The sequence below is a fragment of the Trichosurus vulpecula genome, chromosome 5 (genome assembly GCF_011100635.1).
Source record: "Trichosurus vulpecula isolate mTriVul1 chromosome 5, mTriVul1.pri, whole genome shotgun sequence".
NCBI classification, from domain to species: Eukaryota; Metazoa; Chordata; class Mammalia; order Diprotodontia; family Phalangeridae; genus Trichosurus; species Trichosurus vulpecula.
In genome coordinates, this window is record NC_050577.1 from 255,283,725 (window position 1) to 255,309,621 (window position 25,897).

At 36.3% G+C, this 25,897-nt stretch overlaps 1 protein-coding gene across 1 annotated transcript in view; it reads right to left on the reverse strand.

Annotated features, from left to right (window-relative positions):
- Nucleotides 1-213: 213 nt before the first annotated feature.
- The window catches only part of LEMD3 (LEM domain containing 3), an 84,802-nt gene continuing 59,118 nt past the window's right edge, over nt 214-25,897 (reverse strand). The window contains exons 5-13 of the mRNA XM_036761177.1: nt 13,197-13,276; nt 12,895-13,058; nt 11,749-11,850; nt 11,507-11,609; nt 10,798-10,976; nt 5,270-5,351; nt 2,771-2,876; nt 2,613-2,691; nt 214-2,399 (exon numbers count right to left, since the gene is read on the reverse strand). Coding sequence (XP_036617072.1) covers nt 2,236-2,399; nt 2,613-2,691; nt 2,771-2,876; nt 5,270-5,351; nt 10,798-10,976; nt 11,507-11,609; nt 11,749-11,850; nt 12,895-13,058; nt 13,197-13,276 — 1,059 coding nt within the window. The 3' untranslated portion in view covers nt 214-2,235. The remainder of the gene's footprint in view (nt 2,400-2,612; nt 2,692-2,770; nt 2,877-5,269; nt 5,352-10,797; nt 10,977-11,506; nt 11,610-11,748; nt 11,851-12,894; nt 13,059-13,196; nt 13,277-25,897) is intronic.

Sequence of the window (25,897 nt, forward strand, 5' to 3'; positions counted from 1 at the left end):
AATCTAGACCTGAAGTCTTTTACAATCCTTGCCTAAGAAAAGGAGAAATACTCTTCCTAATCATAAGAACCACAGGAACTGTTTGGACAACATAGGAGGGAGTCACTCACCGAGATCTTTAAAAAATTTAACAAATGCTACCATTTTTACCAAAGAAAAAGAGACAGAGAGACAGACACATGGCACTTAAAAAAAAATCTAAAAGGCCAGACATATGTAAAAACCCCTAATAAACTTTTAATTAGAGTTTTTTTTCTTTTTGTGTTTTGTGTTTTTTTTAAACAGGACAAGTGACAAATTACATCGAACATCTGAACGTCTCAAATGTCTAGGCTATTATACACATTCCCATCTGTCTTGCAGGAAGGGATATTGGTCAGCTTAAACAATTGTAGGTAAAATATGCGGCATAATAGTACATATTACAATAATAAATGTACAATGTTTACATGAAATATATTTTAGAAGCAAGGGAAAGATGCATGTGCATCAAAAGGCGACCTTTTAAAATGCCACAGCTATTTTTTACATTCATTCTTGCAACAGGTCACAAGATGGGGTCACTAAGCTCAAGTCAACAAATCACTATGATGCACATAAAATACAGCAAGATCAGTTAATTTATATATTATATATTTATATTTTCACACTTTAGCATCTGAGACGTAAACTGAGAATTTTAAATGTATTCTCTTCAGTTAACAAATCCACCTTTATTCTTCATAAACATGGTGCCCACAAAAGCACGAAGGTAAGGCACAATAGGGTTTTGTGTTGCAGAAGTGTGCATCATGTTTACTTAACCAGAAAACGTGCATTATCTGTGCAAGTTCATGCTGCAAACCCAACACATTTACAAAAACAGGAAAAAAACTGAGCTTTAAACAAAATTATTAGAACTCATACATTTCCAGGCTTGCTATCTATGCAGAACTCCTTTTGAAGAATTGATAGATATGCTGTATCAACAGGATATTAGGAGAGCCAATTAAAAGAATACAACTAAATTTTGCTCAGCAATCATTCTTACTCAGAAATTATCAACAGTAATAAAATAACTTATCAACAGTTGAATTTTAATACTGAGGCACAAAGTAATTGTCACTTGTACATTTACTATAATTCCAGCTCTCAAACCCAAAATTGCAAATATTATTTGTCAAACAAATGTACATTTTATTGTAAAATGGTACACTGCTTCCAACTTTACAGATAACTGGGTGATTAAGACTTTATTAAATTATAAATAGATTGGGAGAATGACTCAATCCCAATGGTTCTTTGTCACAGTCCTGTTATAATAAATACAGCTTTTCACAAAATATTTTTCCAGTATCTGCCAATTGCTTCTTTATTGCTTACATAAATTTGAATTCATTACAATTGGTATCAGAACTTCTCACACAAAATCATAGCCAGACAATTTATATAAAACCTATAAAAGATATTTTAAACTGGTATCTAATACTTTAAGGTGTTTGGCTGATTGACCTAAGTGATGGTACAGCCTATATATTCATATATATATATATATATATTTATATATAATATAAAACATTAGGTTATGAATAAAATAGGAAGCTTATTCACTGCATTAATGCAGACATCCTCACAGAACAGGACTACCTTTGCCACCACCAGCATTTACATGTATATACAAAAACCAGTTTAAATATATCTGCAACCCTTCACACTAATATGCAACCACTAAAGCCAAATAAATTTCCCCATATTCCAGCGGCAGCAAATGAATCTCTTATCGCAACAGAAACCTAAGATTAAATTCTGAAATTAACAGTTTTACATATCAGTCATCAGGAACCATGTAGGTGGTTGGTTACAAAAACTTACAACATTAGTTCACAGGAAACTATGAAAATGCAAGAAGTCTTCTCTTCACCATGCTTTTATGTGGTTATTAAAACACTTCTTGGTGCAATGTACAACCACCGTAATGAAAAATGTTTAATAAATTCAATGTTCCTCATGCAAAACTTTAAATGCATTGGTTTATCTGCGCTCCCCATATGACAGGAAGCAATTGTTCTATCTGTTCAATGTTACTCTAAGTCCCTTTGGAAACTGAAGATTTCTGGAACATTCAAGCAGACTTGTGTTCAATGAAAATATTACATACAAAAGCCTTAAAAAAAAAAAAAAAAAAGGGAAGACCGGCAGCCAAACAGGGATTTTCCTGCTGTGAATTATAGTCTTAGCAGTGGGAGAAACACTCTCTCAGGAGCTTCCCTGAGAATTAGCTGTGCCTGTCTGAAGACGGAGATGAGACATAGAGTTCATATGTTTGTTTGATGGCTTCAAGGGAACGTTGCAAGTGAGAGCTTGGGGAAAGCGATGATGGTATCTATCTAGTCGTAGGTATTTTACTGTTACCAATTTTCCTGTTGTAAAATACAAAGAATGTTTTAGATTCTAAGAAGAAATACTACATTTAGCTCTTATAAGAAAAAAGCTACTGAAAGATGTACAACCTTGAAATGTAAATGAATAATAAATATTAATCTAAATGGGTTCCTCTTTTATTTGAAATGTTGAATAATTCTAATACATAAAAATCACATTTCCCCAAAATGTTTATAAAACAAATTTCTTACCATCAAACCACGAGCCATGTAATGCCTTAAAAGCCTTTCCAGCATATTCTGGAGATAGACATTTAACATAAACACAACCCTGTGATGAAATAATAGTTACAGTCAGTTTAATTTCATTATGCCAAATCAATGAAATGAATACATGCAAGCTAATTTACCTCACATGAGTTTCTGTCTACTGCAATGTGAACGATGCCATCATTATCGCTACATTTTTCTAAAATTGCTTCTTGAATTGCCAGGTGCCAATGATCCCCTATTTCCCTAAAAATCAATAAAAAAATACAATTATTTAATAAAAAATAGCACCCTGATGCAATGTGACTACCAGAATTCATTATTTCAAAGAAGACGCACAATGATATTTGTTGTGAGTAAAAAAAATAAAATAAAAAAAATCACCCTTGCCTGGACTACTGTGATTGACTGGCATCATCTCCCTGCCTCCTGTTGGGAATGCAAAGCCCTTTGCAATTGCAGGTTTTTATCCATCACATTCTTGGACAAATTCTGACTGTGCTCCCTTCTTTCTCCCACCTCAGTTTGCTCGCACAAGCCGTGGCCCCTATTTACGACCCCGTAAGCACATCTCCAGCTCCCTTCAAAACACAACTCAAGTACCTTTCCTGCCCCCAAGAGCTACCAGTTTTCCCTCCCAAAGAAAGCAATTTACATGTATTTAGTATGTAAATTTCTTCTTTTGCTCCACTTAGTAGATGTTCAGTAAGTACTAGCAGATTAATATTTAAACTCATCCTAGCATCTGACTTATTAATATGAACTTTCAAATGATGTCACTTTAACAGTGTTAATGATGGCATTTCTGATGGAAAAGGGAACTATGCTAAAAATAGAGGACCAATGCTGAGTGATTTTTATCTTTAACTAAAGGTTTTACTTTACTAAAATCTTGATTTCTTTCTAGCCAGAGTGCTAAGTTATATTTTTATTACATTTACATTTATTTTTAGTAAAATAAAGTTTTCCTTGTAGTCCAGTCATAAGTTACAGATTTTACTTTGAATAACTGAAATTATAAAGTTTTTAGACTTAAGTAAAAGCTTAAGTGTTTTTCTACTTTGAAATTTTACTTCCTAAGATGAGACTCAAGAATATTGATAAATGTTGTCCAATAAGTTACTTTAATACTGTCATATTAATTAAATAACTCATAAGAGTTAGTATAATAGACAATTCACTCATGAAAACTGAAAGATAAATTTGACTTTTTAAAAACCATTATTAAAATGAACACAATAATACAATGAAATAGACATTCTACTAAGGTATTTTAGTAATCATAGAATTTCCCATTAAGCTATTTGTTGTAATGAGTTTTACCCAGCTAGTATGCTTTTTAAGAAAAGCAGTGGAATTGAAAAAGTTTCACAGATTGTTAAAAATGTATCATCTATACTCAAAAGCTCATAGGTGCAATACCAGGAACTTTCACCTTTTGCCACTTACTTGGAAAGAAAGAAATACTGATAGAACATGCTTTGGAGAAAAAAGTATTTTAATCAATATTTTGGATATATTCATCGTTATGACATAACTAGGAAAGTTCTAGAACTCACACATTTGCATATAGAAATAGGGATTTTTTTTAAAAAATTAGGATGTCAAATGAGAAAGGAGGTCATTCTACAGGAATATCAATGGTTCTATTAAGTGAAATGATTTTATAGGGGGACAATTCCATGAATGTGTTCTACATGGGTAATAAGGTAATTGATTTTTATACAGTGGAATTTGGTTGTAATATATGAACAACCTTATTGCAAAACAACACTGGCTAGGGCAGCCATTGGTAAGAAACCTGTAAATTATCATGAATGGACAAATATACTTGAACATGTCTTTTTATGGAGATGTAGTACCTCTGATTTAACTGGTGTAGGAAGATTTAGTGTCAAAGCTTCTACCGATGCAAATTAGTGACACATCTGTAAATTAGAAAGATGACTAGGTGCATGAGAAGTTAAAGGGTTTGCTCACAGTCCGACAGCATGAATAGAGCAGAAGTCAGACCATGTCTTCTTAACTCCAAGGGTACCCCTCTACCCGCTGTGCCTGTGAGACATGCTTGACACAATTACAAAAATGTGCTATTTTTGTCACCATCTACATTTACTTCTACATTGATGTCAGACAGGAGTGAAGTGTGTACCTGATGGCCAGTTATACACACACACACACACACACACACACACACACACACACACATATATTTACAATTACCACATTTAAAGTGAAAATGTACTGTCACCTGTCAGCATACTCAAAGGAACTATTGTGATGCGTTACTGAGGATACGCCTACTTAGCTGACAACCCTTAGTCGCTACAGCTGAAAAAGTCACAATCACACAACCAAGCTGGTGATGAGGGACTCCCATTTAGGTGGACTGGTCCTTAGAGGACAGACACACAAGCATTCCAATTTGGAAGGCCCAGCTAAGACTTGCACTCCACTGGCAAAAGAATTGGAGGCCCTAGGTCACCTCCACATCACGGTGAGAGATCTGGTTAGGATTCCAGTACTATAGCTTGATAAGGGTGTATGAAATACATTTTCATACTTCTGACTAAATATCTCAACCTTCAAAGATCCACAAAATATCAAGATCACTTGGTATCCATAACTATCATACTTACATAACAGGATCAAACATATTTCGAATCTTTAAGCATGGCGTCAGACTATTTGGTGGTGAATTTCTTCGATCTAAATGAAATGCTAGAAAACACAAACAAATCAATTTTACTAGTATTTTGTAGTTTTACTTTATATAGACATGTATTTCATTTTTAAAAAATTAATGAGTCCCTCTGCTTCCACCATTTAAAAGGAAGCAAAAGTTGTCAAAGAAAGGATGTTACATACCACCTCTGATAATTTGATTAAGGTAGCTGATAACTTAGCAGCCTAACGTAGTAATTTAAAAAGCTCATTATTTGTCTAGGGGCTGAAAATTATAATAAAATTCAGTGGGCTTTTTTCTTTATGTACAATGAATTCTTGCTCATGGTTACTGATCCCCTAAATTTCCAATTGCATGGATGTTCAAGAAGCTTTAGGGTTCTCCAGACTTGTACAGTAATAAAAGTTTCTGCTTGGCTCTTAGATGATTCAAATTCTAGGCTTTCATAACTTCCTCAATTTCTGATGCTTTGGCTGAGAAGAAAGAACATATGCCCCATAAAGAATGGCACAACTCTTCTCCACCTAACCCAAAATTCTACTCTCAGTTCTATGGACTAAAGATTGGCCTAGAATGAGCTTTATTTACCAGGCCATCTTCAAAATTAAAAACTTTTACACACCTACTTGATATGTCTTTTCTTCCCAACTAGATGGCAAAGACCTTGCAGATGGAGACTTTTACCCTCCACAGGAGGAATCATTCAATTTCAGAGTCTTTAGAGCTGTCTTTTGGGGTAAAAGTTGTATTGTTTGTTAAATACTATAACATTCTGATGTATAATCAATCCACTTCTTTTCTAGCTTTATTCATTATAGGTATAATGGGTATTTTATCATTCCTTGGAAGAAATCAAGATTGTAATAATAACATACTCTTTACAACTTGAAAGCTTGGGAAAGGTTTCATTTTTTAAAGCGCCTAATCAAAAATTGCAATTGCCCTTTTCGGCACAGTGAGAAAAAAAAGTTTTACATGCTCTATTAAGTAGCATGATGCTACAAAAAAGAAAACTCATTTTAGGTATTAACAGTTATTATATAGTGGAGGAGTAGTATAGCTACAATTTAATGAGGAAGAGTCATATTCTACTCTTTGAGGCAGCTGGAAAAGAACAAAGATTTTAAAGTCAGGAATCTTCGGTGATATGGGGAAAGCTGTTTGACCGGTCTATTCATTTATTTACTCATCTGCAAAATGTAGGTGAAAACCTTTGTAAACTATAAAGTGGTGTGTGGCTGGGTGGGGTGTGTGTGTGTGTATGTGTGTTTTGTGTGTGTGTACCAGCTGTTAATATTACATCATTCTAACATTCTGATACAGTGGTACTAAAATAATTCAAATATCTGCAAAGGTAATATAGCTGTACGCATGTGGACATCATATTAAAGTAAGGGAAAGTCTGCTCTTTCATTATTTTACTTTGGTAAAAATCTATATAGTTAAGTCCCATATCAATCCCTCTGAGACAAATCTCACCAAGTATAAACAGAATTAACTAAAAATTCCTTTATGTTCTATATCTGGTAAATTCCAACAAGCCTTAGGGTACACTATATACAGTAAAGTTTAAAATCCACTTTGGACTCCACTGAAGAAAAGCATTGTGGTGCAGAGGAAAGAATAAGGGTTTTCAAGTCTATAGACCTGAGTGAGAATCCTAGCTCTGACCTGAAAAGCAACTTCTGGGCATCAGTTTCCTTTCCTGTCAAATGTGGATAATACTTACACTAAATGAATCACAGGGTTATTGCAAGAAAGTAATTTGTAAACCTAAAAGAAAATGTAAGCTATTTTTTTTAAACCACTGGAGGGTATTTAAGTGGAAGTACCAAGACAGGAAACTTAACACTTCCCTTGAAGCCTGCTTTACAGTGAGAATCTAGTTCATCAAACTTTTTGAAAAGCAGTATCACAATGATTTATTTTGTTAGGGGCCCAGTGTAACTAAACTCCAAGACTACCTTTTGCCACATGTGCAGAGAATTCCTCTCTTCCCTCCTGTCTTCATTAAAAAATTATGAACAGTATTATACTTTAACTGGGGTATAGGTAGGAATTTTAATGATGTTCTACACATTTTAGAGGCATCAGAACCTCCAAATAAAAAGAAATCTAGTTTTCAGAGTTTAGAAAAGCAAGTAAAAGTGATCATCTTTAAAAGTACCTTGGGAGCTTTGTATAAGCAATTTGAGGTCATTCCTCAAAATCTCATAGTTACCTTACTGCAAAAACTAATTATAAAACATTATACCAGGATTACATATCCATTAAAATCTGGCACTAAATCAAGTCTGATGAGTTTAAAGTTCTAGTTTTAATATACCCTTTTTACACTCACATTGGTATTTAAAAGAGGATTGCTATTCTACCCATTAATCCCTGGCAAAATCCAGACTATCTTTAGTTTATGGTGTTAAGTAAAGTAGCCTTTCACTTTACTTTGTAGGGATGATCAGTTGGAAAAAAAGACTGTGACTGGTTTTTAGTGTTTTGATTTTGTGTTCTCAATATAACTTTATTACCTTTTAGATGAATGTTGTTTTCAGTAATTAATGGTGAGTATGATTTTGTAGAACAAAGAACAAACTTACACACTCACCATTTTCTGATGTAGGACTTCCATCTCCACTGTGGATCAAGAGCTCCATTTTTCTGAGACACCCCTTTCCCTCCCACCCCAATCCCACCTCCTTTGTTTAGTTTGCTGGTGACATCATAATAACCTTTGAATCCTGCTACAAAGGACTAAGGCAAGTCCTTTTTGTTTTTGGTTTAAATAGCACATGGTTTTGTAAAGTTTTATTTTTAAATGTTATACCCCAACGGGTACAAAATAAAAACTTCACAGAACTGCGCAATATTGTAAGAAATAGAACTTACCTGACCTCTAGAGGTCGGCTTCATCAAAGAACAAAGGTGAGTGTGATGTTACCAGCAAAACTGCACAAAAGGGGCATCACAGCAAGCTGGAGCTAGCCATCTGTGGTGGGTCTGGACATCATGAACTTAAAAGGAAAAACAAATAGTAAATTTTCAGTTGAACGTGAGGGGGACTGTGTGAACTGTGAGGGGGACTTGGGTTTTCTATATGTTGTGTGAATCAAGAGGATTTCTTAGTGGGAGGCAAATGATAGGCCACAAGGACATGGAATATACAAAACTCCTGACATTTCCAACAAAATTAATCAGTTTTCCAGTGGTTCATTTTTCCTGCTGTAATAAGCAATAAACTCAGTTTTAAAAGAAAAGCTTTATTCTCTGTTCAAATTTAGGGGTGTTGCAAATATTCCCATACTTAGTTAACAAAAATGTGTCAGCATAAGATCAATTAAATCAAATAACAGTATCATACTTATGAAATTAATGTGTTGGTACTGGATGGGCAATAAGTTGTCTTAAGATGTGGAAACAGAATTCCATTAGAAAAGAGTCATTTAAATTCTCTGAAGGACCAAGATCTCTTTTGTAGGAATAATCTAACTTCAGTTGGTCCTTAGGAGATACAGACAAAAAGCTTAAGTAAAAATATGACTGGTATAGCGATAATCTCACCTCCCTGCAAGACACACCCAAATTTCAACTACCAAAAGAAAAAAAAACAAACTATGCATTTGGAAACTAGTCTCAAGTCTAAATTTAACAATTTAACAACAGAAGCTCTATTTCACCATTAACTGACAAGATGTCAGTTTCTGTAGTAATAATTTTAATTCTAATGATGCCCAACAAAACAAATAGTTCATTAGTAAAATAAGCATGATAAAAAGGACACACACATGACTCTAGGAAAGCAGTATGGTATAATGTACAGAATACAGGCACTCCAACCTTTTGAACTAACTCTGCAATAACTTCATTTTCTAATTTTGATAATCACTAACTCATTGGCTTCATTTTCATCATAAATAAACAAGACTTAACTAGGTTCAATGCTGTGAAGACAAAAGTTACTTATCTAATGAAGTAGACAGCAAAAAGCATTAGATATATACTATTTTATATAAAATAGTGTATTATAATACTTACTAATTATACCAAATTAACACTGATTATCAATAATATATTGATACTATGTCAGTTAATAGAGTATTAGCTATATTGGTATGACAATAGTTTTAGAATATTATATGAAATACTATGCAACATAGTATTTTATCCTTTCCAAATTTTTTTCAAATGTATTTTTTCATCAAAGCCTTCCAACAAGTCTGTAAGGCAGATAAGATTGCTATTATTAATCCCATTTTAAAATGGGGAAAAATACACTGATGTTAAATGGCTTGCTCAAAGTCACACTGCTAGTTGGTGGTGTAGTTGGATTAAAAAACATCAATTTCTAGATAAATGTACTGGTTCACTAATTTTTCCACTATAATATTCTCCCAACCTCAATAATTACTATGTTCAAAGATAATAGCTAATGACCTTGATGAGTAAATTAACTTTCATTACATGCTTCCAGACCAAACTGTCCAATCAACATTGTCCAGTGTTAAAATTATTCAATGCTTCTGTCATACAGCATCAGGACCTAATATATTCTTTAAATCCCTTAAGCATTCCAACTCCAAACAAACCAAGTAAAATCCAGTGGCTAAAAAATAATGGGATGGGAGGTGCTGTGATAAAATCTTATGGGTTCATATGGCTTTGCTGTAGATTTTTTTTCTGAGGGGAAAGGGATGAGAAAGAAAATGACTTTCAAAGAATCTGAGTGAAGCTTAGCCAAAAAGGGGTAGGGGGCTGAGTGGGTGCAGGGGGTATATAATTATTTTTTAAAGGACAGATTGGGTATGATGGCAAAAAGATATGAATCTGGGTACAAAAGATATACATGCAGATTCAAAGATAAAGATGATGTAGAAGGGAGGGCTGACTGGGGACAGGGCAACCAGAATATACGCCATCTTGGAGTGGGGGGGAGGGTGGAAATGGGGAGAAAATTTGTAACTCAAACTCTTGTGAAAATCAATGCTGAAAACTAAATATATTAAATAAAAAAAAGATGTTAATTATAGCTGACGTTTATATAGTGCTAACCAGCCTAGGCAGTGATAGAACAAAGATGTCATACCCACTTTACAGAGCTCACACAGTTTGCTCGGAGTCGCAAAACTAGCAAGAGAAAACAGGATTTGAATTCAGGTGTCCTGACTCCAAGAGAAGTCCTCCTTCCACTGTACAACACTGCATTCTTTCTTCTCTATTAAGAATTTTGTCTATCAATGATCTATTTGAAATGTGATGGGACCTGCTTTTACACAATTTGAATTCCTTTTTAGAGCAAAATGTCATCTAGGTCTGCCCAAAGGATCATGGATTTATAGAAGGAATGAACATTAGAGGTCATCTAACTCCTCATTTTACAGATAAGGAAACTGAGGAACAGAAAGGGTAAAGTGACTTCAAACAGTTGTTCCCCTGTGACTTGAATCTTTGACAGAACTAAAATTAAAGGTTACTTAAAGGGCTGCATACCTTGTCCTTGCCAAACTTTAGAAGGTACCACTAAAATTTTGTCACGGGATGCTGCCGGCTGTATCCACCTCCAAACCAGAAAATCTACACCACCTATTCTTCGTGTCTCTGTACGAACTCTAGATTCATCTGCTGCCAGGAAGTCAACAGCTCTATCCCAGACTTTCTTCATTTTTTTCCTAAAATGGAGACCAAATAAAGTTAAACTCCCATAGCTTGATTCATTGTGTATCTATTAAAATGAAATATGCTGTATCATCTTTTATTCCCAATAAGAGATCAGGTGGCATTTCTACTTAAAATTAAAAAAAAAAAAGATTTATAGTTTGGCTTGTGAAACTGTATTACCTGATTGTCCACTTGTTTGTCACCCCCCCCCCCAAAGAAAGTTACCCCATCCTATTTACTATTCTTCTGTCATACAACTTTGGATCCCAAGAGTTTTCTTTCTACCTGTCAGGGGTTCTCAGGCTCCAACACAAAATAAAATGAAATTAGAAACAGAGAGGAACAGTAATAGAAGTAACATGCAAAAGAATGAGGACCACAGAACAGTCTAAAATAAGAGGAGGGTAGAGCGATGAACAACAAACTATGAGGGCCCAAAAGGAGGCAGACACCAAAAGTACAGGCAAGGCTCAATGACTCTGGACACACTACTTTAAAATCACCTGCATTTTAATTTTCTTCAGCCATGTTTTGAACATACCTGTCTGGAGGTGGTATTAAAGAATCTCGAACATGTGGAATAGGCATGTATGGCTGTAAATCTTTATTTTCTTGGCAAGCGTCATTATGACTTCGCAACACATCTGAAAATACAATAAGGTGCTGTCATACTTTATGGCTGCATTAGTTACTCAAAAGGTCTTAACATATTTTTATTTTTAAATAACTACTTATCAAAATGCTGCTTGAGAAGCACATCTTAGAATTTTTAAAATTACACACCTATAATCTTTATCACCATATCATACATCTGCCTTGTTTCTTCTTCTTCTTTCGTCCAGTGATATTTCACGTAATGCAGAACTACACAGGCCATAACTACACCTGAAATATTTTAAAATGTGCTTTTAAATTTATGCTTGGTTGCATCTTAAAAACGTTTTAATCTTAAAATTTATTAGAAAGCTAGTTTTCCAAGCTTAGTATTTATAAAGTCAACAATGAATGAGGATTCAAAGGCAAAGCATTACTTTAACACTAATTAAAACAGCACTAAAAATAACATTATTTAAAGAAATTTCCAGACTCTTCTTAAATGGTTTCTTAAGAAAGCACTCTTCCATTACTTTAACATTTATTCATTTATATTTAGCCTAATTTTAAAATCTAAAATAACATGACAATGTTTTATTTCCTTTATGAGTTCAAAATAATTAATTACTGCAAAAGGATGAATCTAAACATATCTAAACAATCTCCTCAAACAATTAAAGTACATGATTTTAGGAAAATGAAACTTTTGGAAGGGCTGGAAAGAAAAAGGAAATGAGTGAAACTGCCTTCTAATAAAAGTTTCACCATTAAACATAAATTCAACATTTTACCAAATTCAGTGTTCTTCATAAATACACAAAGTATTTCAAAGCAAATGAATAATTTAAAAATCACATTTTTTCATATTTTCTCTAACACCATTTTCCCCCGTAAAACTTTTCAATGAGAAAAGACAAAAAGTCTGTTTAAAAAAAAAAAAGTCTCACCTCTACTGGCACCCTCCCAACCCATAGGGTTCCCTTGAAATCCAATTTAATATTTTTCATGAAAGTTCCCTGGCACATAATTAGCACGGTGTACTGGAGTATTGGACTGGGAACAAGGAAGACTCTGGGCAAGTCATTTAACATCTCTCAGTCTCAGTTTCCTGGACTGTAAAATGGGAACACATCCACTCCATGAAATAATATGGCTAAAGCACTCTGCAAACCACATGGTGAAGCATGTGAGTATTAGCTATTATTTTAAACAATGGCAAAAATCCTTAACTTAAATATTGAATAAATTAATACACATACTCCACAGACTGCCTTCTCGTCTTCACCCTCATTACTACATGATACAAACTGTGACCATACTAGCACAGCCACTTACCGAAGCACAACAACAACAATAAGCACAACAACAATAATCTGTGAGTCACAGTAATAAATGCACGTCGAAAGCGACACCAGAAAGACATCTGAGGTCGGGTAGATTGCAAGAATTGCACATCAGTTATGTTTGTCAAATCTTCACTCGAGCCATTACCAATACACCTGTTTAAAAATAATGAAGGGGGAGTTTACAACCTAAGCCATTTTCTAAGTTATAAAGGAAACAAAATAAAAAGATTAAATAATTAAATATTTTTAAATTAAATTGAATATTAAATAAATAAAAAATTTTAAATTTACCTTATGCCAACATCCTTTCCATTTTCTAAAATCCATTGCAAAGACGTGTTAAATACATCTTCATATTCAGGACCTAAATCCTATCCAGAAAAAAACACATAAAAAAAAAAACCCAGATTCCTCAGTAAATCAAATTAAGTTATCATAACAAAAATTAATAGACCATTAAGAATAAAGCTAGTAAGTGAAATTTCTCAACTTGAGACTTGCAAGCTCAATGATCATCTATTCCCATACACAGGAAAATCATCACTATAATACACCCCAAAAATGGTTATCAAAACATCTGAAGACCTCCAAGGAAGGGGAATCTATCTATAGAAGTAGCTATTTCATTTTTGGACAGCTCTGATTATTAGGAAGTTTTTCCTGGTATTAGTCTAAAATGGTTTTGTTTTGGTTCTTTTTGCAATTTCCTATCCAACATGAGCACGGCCTCCAAGCACTTGAAGATAGCTATCACGAGTCTCCCCCCTCACTTGCCTCTGGTGCCATCTCTAGGCTAAAAGTGTGCAGTTCCTTCAGCTGATCTTTATATAACATGGCCCTTCACTACCTTAGTTAGTGGTTCTTCTCTGGATATTCTCTAGCTGATCAATGTCTTCTTAAACTATGGTGGTCAGAAATAAAGACAATAATGCATTTGAGCTCTGATGAGCATGCAAAGGAAACATTTTCCCTCTCCTATTCCTGAAAACTATGCCTCTCCTAATGAAGCTCAAGATTTCACTAGCATTTTTGGCTACAACACCATTTATTCCTGCTTAGCTGATCGTCCACTAAAAGACCCAGATCTTGTTAAAGAATAAGTGCTATCCTTCCATCTTCCACTTTATACTTGTTAAGTTGATGATTTGTTACTGAGTGTAAGTCTTCCCATTTGTCATTAAGGAATTTCATCTCATTAGATCCAAACTCATGCTCACTCAAAATCCTTTTGGATCCTATCACACAGTACATGAGTTATTCTTGCCAACTCTGTGTCATCTGCAGATATGATGAGCGTGCCCTCCAAGTCTTGATCTAAATCAATGATAAAAATGTGGAACAGCACAGGGCCAACCACAAACAGCTATCTGAGGTCCCCACTGCACTTCTTATATACTAACACTGAACCAATAAAACACCTGGAGTCTAGGAATCCAAACAGATTTTCAATCCATCTGATTGTATTCCTGTCTAATACTTATCTTTCTACCTTCTGCACAAGGTTAAAATGAGACATTTAACAAAAGCTTTGTAAAATCATGCTCAACAATAATTACATTACCCTTACCTCCTAAGTAAAAAAGCAAACGAGGTTAAGTCTGGAACGACCTGTTCTTGATGAAGCCCAGCTACTGCTGCTGCTTCTAGATGCATCTCATTAATGATGTTGATAACAGCTTTTCTAGGAATCAAAGCCAAGCCTGTTGTTTTCCAGCCCCATGCCCTGCCCCCCCCCCACCTGACCAAATCAGAACATTTGCCTTCTTCCAATCTTATAGCACCTCTCTTATTCCTAGGGATCTTTCAAATGTTACTGACAATGGCTCAGCAAAAACATCTGCCACATCTTTCTGGACTCAAAGAAGTGATTCATCTGGATCAAGTGATTGGTTAGGTATTCCCTTATTTATCTTAAGTATCAGTGCCATCATTTCTGGTCCCTCTCCTTTGCAGAGAAATCAGAACATCAGAAGTGACATGAGAACTGAGCAGCTATGCATTCTCTACGTTGTCTACTATCATATGCCCATCTGTGCAAAGGTCCCACATCCCTTCTCCGGTCCCTTTTTCTTCAACATAGCCATCCAACACACACACACATGCACACACACGCACACGCACACAGAGTTTGTTGTCCTCAGCCCTTCTCTCTAGTATCGGTCCACCCTGAACTAGTGCTACTGACATCAAGTTTGTAAGACTACAACATGTTTTTAAGGGCAGCTAGGTAGCACAGGGGATAGCGTGCCAGTGCCTGGAAGCGAGAAAACCTGAGTTCAAACTTGGCCTCAGACACACTTACTGACCATTTTGTAGCAACAATGTTATTTGCAGCTACTGTTGCTATGTAAAGCCAGTAACACCAGCACATAGGAAGGCTGCTAGCACATGTTCTTTGATCTGCTTTTCTAAGGAAAGCAACTTAAAGGGGTTTACAATTTCACTTTAAACAAACATACATATATCATTCACTTAGTTTGGGGGAAAAGTCAGCAACCTGAACTTCAGAGCAAATACAAATTACAAGTAGAAATTATAAACAGAGCAAAATAATACAAATCAACAGACAGGCTTCTGTCTGACCATAGCAATATATACACAGTTATCAGAGAGAGTGAAGCACCAACATCTGGGTTTTCAAAGCTGGGGGCGGGGAGCACCTCCTTAACAGCTACCCAGAGTCTCCAACACTCTTCCAATGAGTGTGCCCCCAAAGCAAAATGCCAGCCTCAGAGCATATATACCCTATTTAGGACCCTGGGGCTTAGTGCCTACTTAGCAAAAAGGCGTAGACCTAATGTTTAGCATCTACTTAGCAAAAGGGTTTGGGAAAGATCTTTAATCACTAACACTACATCATATATATTATTTCCAATCAGTGATTCTTGATTCAAACAAAGGCAAGACTCAAAGGCACTTGACTGCCTTAGGGCTAAGAAGCACTCCAAAACAAAAGACAAAAAAAGCCCCACCCTGCTTGCCATTGTACCATGTGACCCTGGGCTTAAACCCCATTTGCTTGAGTTTCCTCATCTATAAAATGAGCTAGAGAAGGAAACAGCAAACCATTCCCATATCTTTGTCAAGAAAACCCCAAACGGAGTCACAGATTGGACAACACTGAAACGACTGAACAAACAACCACAAAGAACATGTTTTTATATTCATTCTCTGATACCTGGCCTTGCGGCCATCTCCTGTACATTTCTTTTAAAAATAAGTTAGTTGGTGACATTCTATGCATCCAAATTGGTCTTTTCAAACAAATATAATTTTTGTTCTTCACTGGAATTGTTTCCCTTTATACTCTCACATATCGCCCATCTCTCCTGGGCTGACTTCCCCTGAAGTATTTTTACTTCATGGGGACTTACCCATGTTTACATGTTTTCCAATATCTAAACCATGTGTCAGACTATGGCTAGACTTCCCCTCCTTTATCACAGAATGTAGGAAATGGTGGTCACTTCCCTCCAGAGTTTCTACCACTTTCACCCCAGAAACCAGTTTGAAATAAATATATGCACATATATTCGGGTCTAATTCTCACTACCAGAAAGTTTGAAATAAATATATGCACATATTTTTTTTTTACATATTGACACCATTTTTACTTGCTATAAACCACTGAGCTATTGGGAACAAGACTTAGAAGACAACTACTACTTCCATAGATTTTTCAAGGAAAAGACACATTTGGAAAAGGTTCTATTTCAGCAATGATTCGAGAAATATACATGCTTTTGTGTAGCCTTAATGTGACTTGAAGATGTGGATGGCATCAACCTGGAAAAACTTTGTAAGAGTGTGTGTATTTTCTTGAGTGAACTGAAGTATTTCTGGGAGCAAAAAGGTAATCATTTTACAACTACAGCACCAGTAAACCAAACTATTCAACTGGAATGTAAATTTATTCAACTTTATGCATTCAAAGTTGATAGACCATTTCTTTACTTTCTCATCTACAACATTTTAGGAAGCATGATTTTTTTTTCTCCTCACTTATTCTTCCAAACATTGCTTTAAAGAAGGAAAATGTGTCTTCTTTAGATAAACTTTTATTGACTTAACTTTGTTGTGAGAGTTTGGAGTGCATCTATAGCTAATCGATTTACTGGATGAGGTGAATTTCTGTAAACCCAGGGAATCTTACGGTTAGGGGTGCAAATGGCTCTGTTTTTTTGTTTTTGTCACTTTTAAAAACTGAGTAGTTTTGTTCATGAGAAGCACTACTTCAGTTGGGATATTATCAGTTAAACGCCCAAGTCAAAAAGTGAGCTACAGTTTTTTGTAGCTCAACGGTTATGTCAATAAAGTTTACTGAAATCTCTGTAATATACTGAAGTATTAATGGAGTGAAGGTTTTTTAGAAAATGGAGATGAGAAAAATCTCAGTGAATTGGCTTGGATTCCTAAGCCAATTCCCAAGACCCAAAAAAGAATTTCCCCTTGTAGGTTCATCTGCCATGTGGAGAATGAAATCAATACTTAGGCAAATGCCTATTAATTAGCTGTTCTGCTTTTGACAGCACTCCAGCATACATCTGGATAACCGAAGTCCCTCAACAGTACTATAAAGTCTCTATGCCAGGCTTGTGATCGCTTTCCTAAACTCCTCATCCATTCTTTATGGCAATGACAAAATCACATCTGTTTCTCTCTTCCCTGAGCATCACCCAAATACTATTCTTTATGCTTTCCACCTGCTCCCTGGATTTCCTCACAGGAGTAAGTATATACAATGCTACACCTCTGACTTACCAACACCATGTTTCTTTTGAATAAGGTATATCCATCCAGTCATGTCAACTGTTTCATCCCACCAGGTGTTAGTGGTAACTCTAAGGTCAACTATGCCTATGTACTAGGATACTACATCAGGATCTATAGTTCTTTTATACTGAATAAACTTTGGGCATTTGTATATATAGATAGTTGACGCCATGGATGTTACTGACTCTTTTCTTGGATTTTGTCTCACCTGCTATTCTTCCTTCCCTGCAGCTACTAACTTGGAGATAACACAATCTTCTCCATGTCTCATCCTATTTAAAACCCTTTTGAACAGACTTGCAAAATATTCTTACCAGGTGTACTTCATCTCTGGTCAAGAACCATTCATCCCAATGCCTAAGCCAAGCCTAATACCATTCTGACACCACCTTTTTGGCTATCACTTCCCAATTTAATTCTTCTCTTCTGCACTCATTTCCCTTAATAGGTAACAGTGAAGTAAACACATCTTCTGTATCTTGCCCAAGAATTCTTAATTGTTGGCAATATTTTTTAGGTTCTTACTAGAAGTGTCATGTGTACCCAGGTGAATCAGGAGAAGCGGGTAGCTAATAACTCTTGATAAAGCTTGGAAGGTTCTCTGTTATGTCTTAAATGCATCCTTCCAAGAAGATAACAGACCTCTAGATTATTATCAGGACCACAAATAGCTGCTTGAGCCAAGTCATTTCCCCTACAACTACCACTATTACCACTACAACAAGAACAACAACATTTCTTCTCTTCTTCCTCTGACCCTTCCTGGATGATCTCTCACCTGACAGCATCTGTAGCTCTACTACTTCTTTGATAGATGAATAACTTCTTCCTCAAAACATCTAGCATTCTCTTCAAGAAGGCTTTCAAATTTGTTTTTAAATTCTAATTGTATAGTTGGCCTTTTCCTTCCCTTTATCCTCTGTTACACACTTTCCATTCTTCACCTCCCTAACAACAGTCATGTCTCCACTCTCTTACTTCAGAACCTCCTTCCCCTTGGTCCCCCTTAAAAGTCCCTATTCTGTTTTGTTCAGGAGTATTTCATTCTCCTTTACAACCTGCAGTGTGGAGACATGAATCCTTTTCATCTTTTTTTTTTCCAGGAAGCAGATGTATCAGCCTACACTTGGAACACAGATTTCTGTAGTAGAAATCTCGACCTCTCCACCACACCCCTCTTCATCCCTAAAGATTACATTAGCCTTAGAACTCAAACCTTGAAATTTCCTTCTGCCCTTGGGACCCCTCCCTCAGATTAGGGAGTGAAGGGCTCCTACCAGAACCTCCACTGAAGGAAGGTGCCCAGATTGCCACCTCTTCATCTCCCACTAGGCTGTACACTCCTCTGGACTGCTCCATCACAGCCCTATACTAACTTCGCCCTTTCCATTTTCTTTTTCAGCTTCCTTTTGCGTACTGTCTTCCCTATTATAAGCTCCTTGAGGGCAGACACTGTCTATCTTTTTGTATTTGTATCCCCACCACATCATGAATAAACCCTCTACAAAGGATAGGGATTACAGAGATACAAAGCCATGGATAGATGGTACAAGTACAGACACTTGATAGAGTAACAAAAACTGTTACACAGAAAAAAAGCATGTTGACTGGCAGATATACGATCATATACTTGATGCAAGTCACTCTACAATTTCCTCTATTCTCCACAGTATTAAATGTTTTGTTTGTTTCTTTGAACTATCTGTGGATGTTACATTTCAATCCTAAAACAGTACTTTCCATTCTACCACAATATAAAGGCTTTTGCAAATGTGGTGGGGAAGAACCAGAATTACTTCTTCTCCATCTAATGCACAGCTAATTTTGCACATCATCATTTTTGCAGGTACCTCCACCAAGCCAACATGACTTAAATTTTTTTCAAGAAAAGGTAAACTACACTAAAGTCTGTGAATTAACCAAATTATTGTTAAATCAATACTTCCAGAAGTAGCATTTTCAAATTACTATAGCTAAAAATAAAAGGAACTCATGTTTAGTTTCTCTCTGTACTCAGTTACAGAAAAAAAGATGCTCTAAAATCAGAGAACAAAAGGAATATTGGCTTTTTTTTTTTTTCAGCAAAAAAGTATAGGGACAAATACAAGAAGTTTTATGCAGGGTTACTTTTGCATTTTTTAAAACCAGACCAACAGAACAGGTTACTAGGGGCCAGTTACAAAAATATGATGACTTCAATATTAAGTGTTCGACAATGTGATATTATTTTCAAAATAACAGGGTTATCTAAATTTGCCTTAATACTTTATTTTTCTGTGATTTTTTGCAAACATTACGTAATAAACTACATCTTTCAAGGTAAACTCAAAATGAACCTACATCATTTGGTCTTTTATGTGGAGATAACTTTGAAGGTATCTGATCACTTAATTAAAGAATCTTCCATAAATTCTAAATTTTATATACTAAGTTTACTTATAACAAGGAATATCAAAATGCACTTAATATATCAAATGAAGTGACTCAATTTAATGATAGAAGAAAATTTCATCGAGCTATAAATGCCATCAGTGTATCCTTAAATTTTATTTTCAAAACTGTCTATTATGTAGAGGTGGTGAGCTATATCAGGGCTGTCCAAAATGCAGCCCAGAGTGTTATTTATGCAGCCCACCTACAAGCATAGAAATTTACATAAATGCTTTAATAAACAAAGCCGAGCTATAGCAGAGCTCTCACTAAAATGGCAATATATATTGCCTATTGTTTCAATAAAAACCTAAGGTTGGACAGCCCTGAGCTGTATGATTAGAAAACAAGAAGATATAGGGGGAAGGGCTAGATGCTTGTAAAGCCATAAGAGGAAGGAAAATATTTTCTACTTTCTAGCAACACTGTAGAGCCTCACAATTTTCATTTCATTGATAGAGAAATGCCACTAGCAGTTGCAGGGATCAGGAAGGGCTTCATGTATAAGAAAGTGCTTAAGCTGTGCCTTAAAGTTAGAGAGTGATTATGAGACAAGGTTTAAGAGGAAATGCCTTCCAGGCTTGGAGGAAAGTCAGCACAAGGTACAGACAGGAAATGGAATAGAGTACGTGAGGAATAGAGAGAAAGCTAGGCTAGATCACAGAGTGTGGAAGCAGGAGTAGCATCTAGTATGCTGCAAAAGACAGGCTGGGACAAGGTTGTAAGGGGCTTAAAGGCTAAACGGAGTTTGTATTTTATCTTAGAGGTTCCCTACGAGAAACTCTTAGAGTAGAGAAAGGAAGTAATAGCATCGGTCAGAGGCTGCTAGATGGGGCGCAGTAGACAGAGTGCCAGGTCTGGAGTCAGGAAGACTTAAGTTCAAATCCTTGACCCCAGGCAAGTCACTTGTCTGCCTCAGTTTCCTTATTTTTTAAATGGGGATAATAATAACACAAACTTCCCAGAATTGCTGTGAGGATATAATGAGATAATATGTATAAAGCACCTTGCAAACATTAAAATGCTACATAATTACTAGTGATTGTTATTATTTGTGCATAACGAAAATCACTTTGGCAGACGAGTGTAGGATAAAAAGCAAGAGTTGGCAATAGGTAAGTAAGGGCTTGGATTGGTTTTTGCGCTTAAAAAAATACTTGTCATTGATACATTTTGTTCTTATATCACTATCACAGAGGGAGGAATCCTTGCCCTCAACAGTGATCCCTTTCCTGTAAAGAATAAAAACAAATAAAACATGATGCAATGCCCTCAGCTGGCAAGGTAAATCACAGTATTTACTAGTGGGCCCCCTGCCTCAAGGAAGTAGGCACATTCAATATGCAGACTGGATCTAGGGATAACAACTGGCGAGCAGGGGCTATACCTGGTCTCCGTGAAATACTAAGGTATTCAGAGTTGGGTTATCCAGTGTATTTGGACAAACCCTTTACAAAGGACAAGGATTACACAGGATACACAGCCATGGATAGATGGTACAAGTACAGAGACTTGTTGGAGTAACAAAACTCACACAGAAAAAAAGCATTCTTTGAATGCTGTATAATTATAACAATCAAATTTAATTCCAGAGAGTACTTAAGAAAATGAAACTTCCCCCTTCTCAGAGAAGGGAAGAGAAAGGGAAGGGGTGGGGGGCAGCACCACAAGACCCTTCTTGGTGTAGAATACTGTATATACTGTGTTGGGTATGATTAATGTGTTGTTTGGTTTTGTTTAATTTTTTTAATTGTTATAAGGGATGGCTCACCAGGCAGGCGAGAGAGTGGGGATATAGTCTGAAATGAAGGCAATGTAAAAATAAAACGGACTGACAAAATAAGATGAAGAAAAATGCATTCTATTTTTAGAATGTTAGGAAAAATTGAATTGTCTTAAAATCTTAGGAGGTTTTATTATAAACCCTAATTTTGGTTTCATAGTGCTGTATCTGTTACATAAACTTTGCTTTGGTTAGGTATAAGCAACTCCACTGTCGACTTATTTGGACCAACTAAGATGTCTTATTTTATGAGAAGAAAAGAAAAAGAGGATAAAAGACAAAATAAGGGTGAGGAGAGGAGGGAGGGAATCCAGTTGTTGGCAATTCAGAGAACAGCTAATCCACAAGCTGGTGACAGTTAATGGCATCTTACAAAGACTCAATAAATACAATTATAATAAATATCTTACTCCAAAATGGTTGTTGCCTTCACTTCCTCTTCTCTCACTCAGTACTTTGTAGTCTAGCTTCCGACCTCATCACTTAACTGAAACTGCTCTCTCCAAATGAACCAAGAAGCTCTTAAAAGTGCTGCATCTGGTAGTCTTAGTCTTTATCCTTCTTAACCTGTTACGTGACACTGTTGAGCCTCGTCCCCACTAAATGCTCTCTCCTCATTCTCCACACCTCCTCCATATCCTATACTGACTCATCATCTATATCACGCCCTCTACCATGCCCTGTAGATGTGTGTACCAAGAACCCTGGGGTACCAAGGTTCTGTTCTAGGCCCTCTTCTCAGGCCCCACATTCTCTCAGTAAACTCATCATCTCCACGGCTCCAATTAGCAACTCTATGCAGATAACTCACTGCTCTACATATCTTGCCCCAACACTCCTGAGCTTCAGTCCAGCATGTTCCAAAGACATTTAAAACACAACATATCTAAAACTGAACTCATAATCTTTCCTCAAAACCCTCCCTTCTTCCAAACCTCTCTCAGGTTTGTAACCTAAGCATTATCTCAAACTCTGTACTCTGCCTCAACCCACATATCCATTGTGGTGGTAAATCTTGTTATTTCTACTTCAATATCTTTGACATCCAATCCATTCTCCCTACTCACAGAGCTACCACCTGAGTTCAGGCTCTTATCATTTCTTACCTACATTACTGCAACACCCTCCTAATTGGTCTCCCCACCTCAGGACCTTCCTCTACTTCTGTGCATCCTCCCCACTGGGGCCAAGGTGATTTCATACATGCAGACTTGACCATACCACATAAGTGCATTCCTATTGCCTCCAGGTTCAAACACAAACCTCTCTGTCCAGCTTTTAAAGTCCTTTACAATCTGGTTCATCCCAACCTATCTTTCTGGCCTCACCAGACAGTTCCCTCCCTCCTACACTCTGCAATCTAGCCAAATGGGTTTTTTTCTGTTTCTCATACTTCTCTGCCTTTGCATAAAATACATTATACATAAAATACTAATTTTCAAAGACTTGGAATAAAATTAAATTTGTTGTTGCTCAGTTGTTTCAGTCATGTCTGACTCTTGGGGTTTTCTTGGCAGAGATATTGGAGCGATTTGCTATTTCCTTTTCCAGCTCATTTTACAGATCAGAACTGAGGAAAACAGGGTTAAGCAAATTCCCCAAGGTCACACAGCTAGTGCTACTCTGAAGCCAATTTAACCTGTCTTATTGAGTTGCTAGATTTTGCAGACACACTGGAACCAGAATGTACAGGAGGCCCTTGAGTCAAAGATAAAGTCCCCATCTGGGCTGACAAAATTTGTTATTTGCACCTTTAGCTGGATTCTCAGTGTGTCCCTGAGGTCAAACCACTAGTAAGTGTCTGAGACTAGATTTGAACTCAGGAAGGTAAGTCTTCCTGATTCCAGGCCCAGCATTCTATTCACTGTGCTACCTAGCTGCTCCTGTGACATCATGACACAAAAATTATCTGGCATATCCAACTTGACACAGATGAGGACACTCTCAGGAGAGGTAAGTGACTTGTCCATGCTCATTCATATAACTAAGTTTGACTCTAAGTTCTGGTCTCTTTCTGCTATACTGCACTATCTTAGTACAACCAAGAGGCTGCCTTTAAAACATCTGGTCCTGCTCTAATGACTCACTGTGGTTCCCAAAATCTCTGCCAGATTTGTGAGCTGTGGCAGCAGGCTCCACCAATTTGGAAAAGCTTCAAATTTGGGCCTAGTGACACTATATGTCTGCTGTCTAAAAACAAGCCTAGCTAAAGTTCAGGGAGGCTCAATCACCATACATCACCACACTTCAGGTTACAAATTTTTTGGCCACACTAATTATCCAAAATAAGTCATAGGGAGGCTGCCATCTTGGTGGGTGAAAGAATTATTCACACCACTAAAACTGAAAAAATTCAACAAGATAAAAATTTAAGATTATTAGAAGAAGTCAAACTCTGAGTAACAAAAAACTAATGAAGGTCCTTGAAAATAGGTATTGAAATATACCCTAAGCCCCTTCTCATTTTAGAGAGTTAAGTTATATACAATGAAGATGTGGTCACCGTGTTATGTGTTTTTGCCTTTTATTTCCCCACAAAAGGCTTCAATTTAAGAAAGGATTTCCCCTCTACATGTAAATATAGTAATATTAATAAAATATATTTTAAAGAAAAAAATAAGTATAGCACATTAAAGATCTGGTTACTTGAATAAAAAGCAATCTGTAGTATACAGGTACTCCTAGACATCTACAAAAAGCTTACTAGAATAGCCAGAAGTAGGTTATTTCAGGAGATTAAAAAAAAATCACGTTCCATTTTCTTCTCACACGTAGCTTCAAGGGGCATATTCCCAATGGCATTACATTTCCTTGTCACTGTAACTGCTGGGGAAGATGGTTAAGGATGGTAAATCATCTGAGAGAGAGAGAGACAGAGAGTATGTATTTTGAGGTTGTGGTGGCCTGGGCAGGAATCTGAATGACAGATACCAGGCTAATTAAAATACTTGCTTCCCACCTTCCCAAGGTTTCCTCAGCAATGCCTAGTCACCAAGACTCATCCTTAGTCTCTCTTCAGCAGCAGCTGTGACAGGTGAATAGAATTTTAGCACTTCCATGTTTCCCTCTGACTGCTTGACAATACATTTTCCCATAAAAACATTTTGTAAGGATGGTAAAGTTCCCAGTCTAACACATAAAAAGTCTATTTATTCCATAATTCAGCTAATATAGCATACACACCACAGTTTAGTTTTCTACTATTTTTCATGACAAATGTACTATACTGAAGTTATGTTACGGGTTTAAAAACGTTTGAAGGCTAGCTTGGGTACTTAACCACAACTCATTTTCTATGGAAAAATGCAGATTCCAGAACAATCAAATTACAAAATGAATGTTTGGGACACTTGCTTTTACATTAGGGAAGCCTGTATTTCAAACAAAATATATGTAACACTAAAAAGGTCCACTAGAGGGACCACAACCCTTCACACATAAAAATGAATCTAAGTATAAATGTTTTATAAGAAAAAATAAATAGTATAAACAATCTGAAAAAATGTGAATGTCTTCTGAAGTAGAAAGATACAGAAGGAAGGATAAAAGTGAAGAGTATGAAGTGCGCATACAAACACATACAAATACACACACACCAGACACAAGTGATTCAATTCATGGACATGATTAGGCTGCAGCGCAGAGCACATCAGTCTACACCAGGGGTGGGGAACCTGCATCCTTGAGGCCACATGTGGCCCTCCAGGTCCTCAAGTGCAGCCCTTTGACTGAATCCAAACTTCACAGAACAAATTCTTTTATTAAGGGGACTCTGCACAATACATACAATGCAACTGTTATTAAAAAGAAAAAGCAGTCTGTAAAAGAAGTCTAGACTTGGCATCACAGGATCTAGAATCATATTCCATCTCTGCTACTCACCTTGGGCAAGTCATTAACCACTCTGAACCTCAGTTTCCTCATCTATAATTTGAGGGAGCTAGAACAGAAGATCTCTAAAATTCCTTCTAGTCCTAGAGCTTATATGGCTTATAAGGCAGTTCTT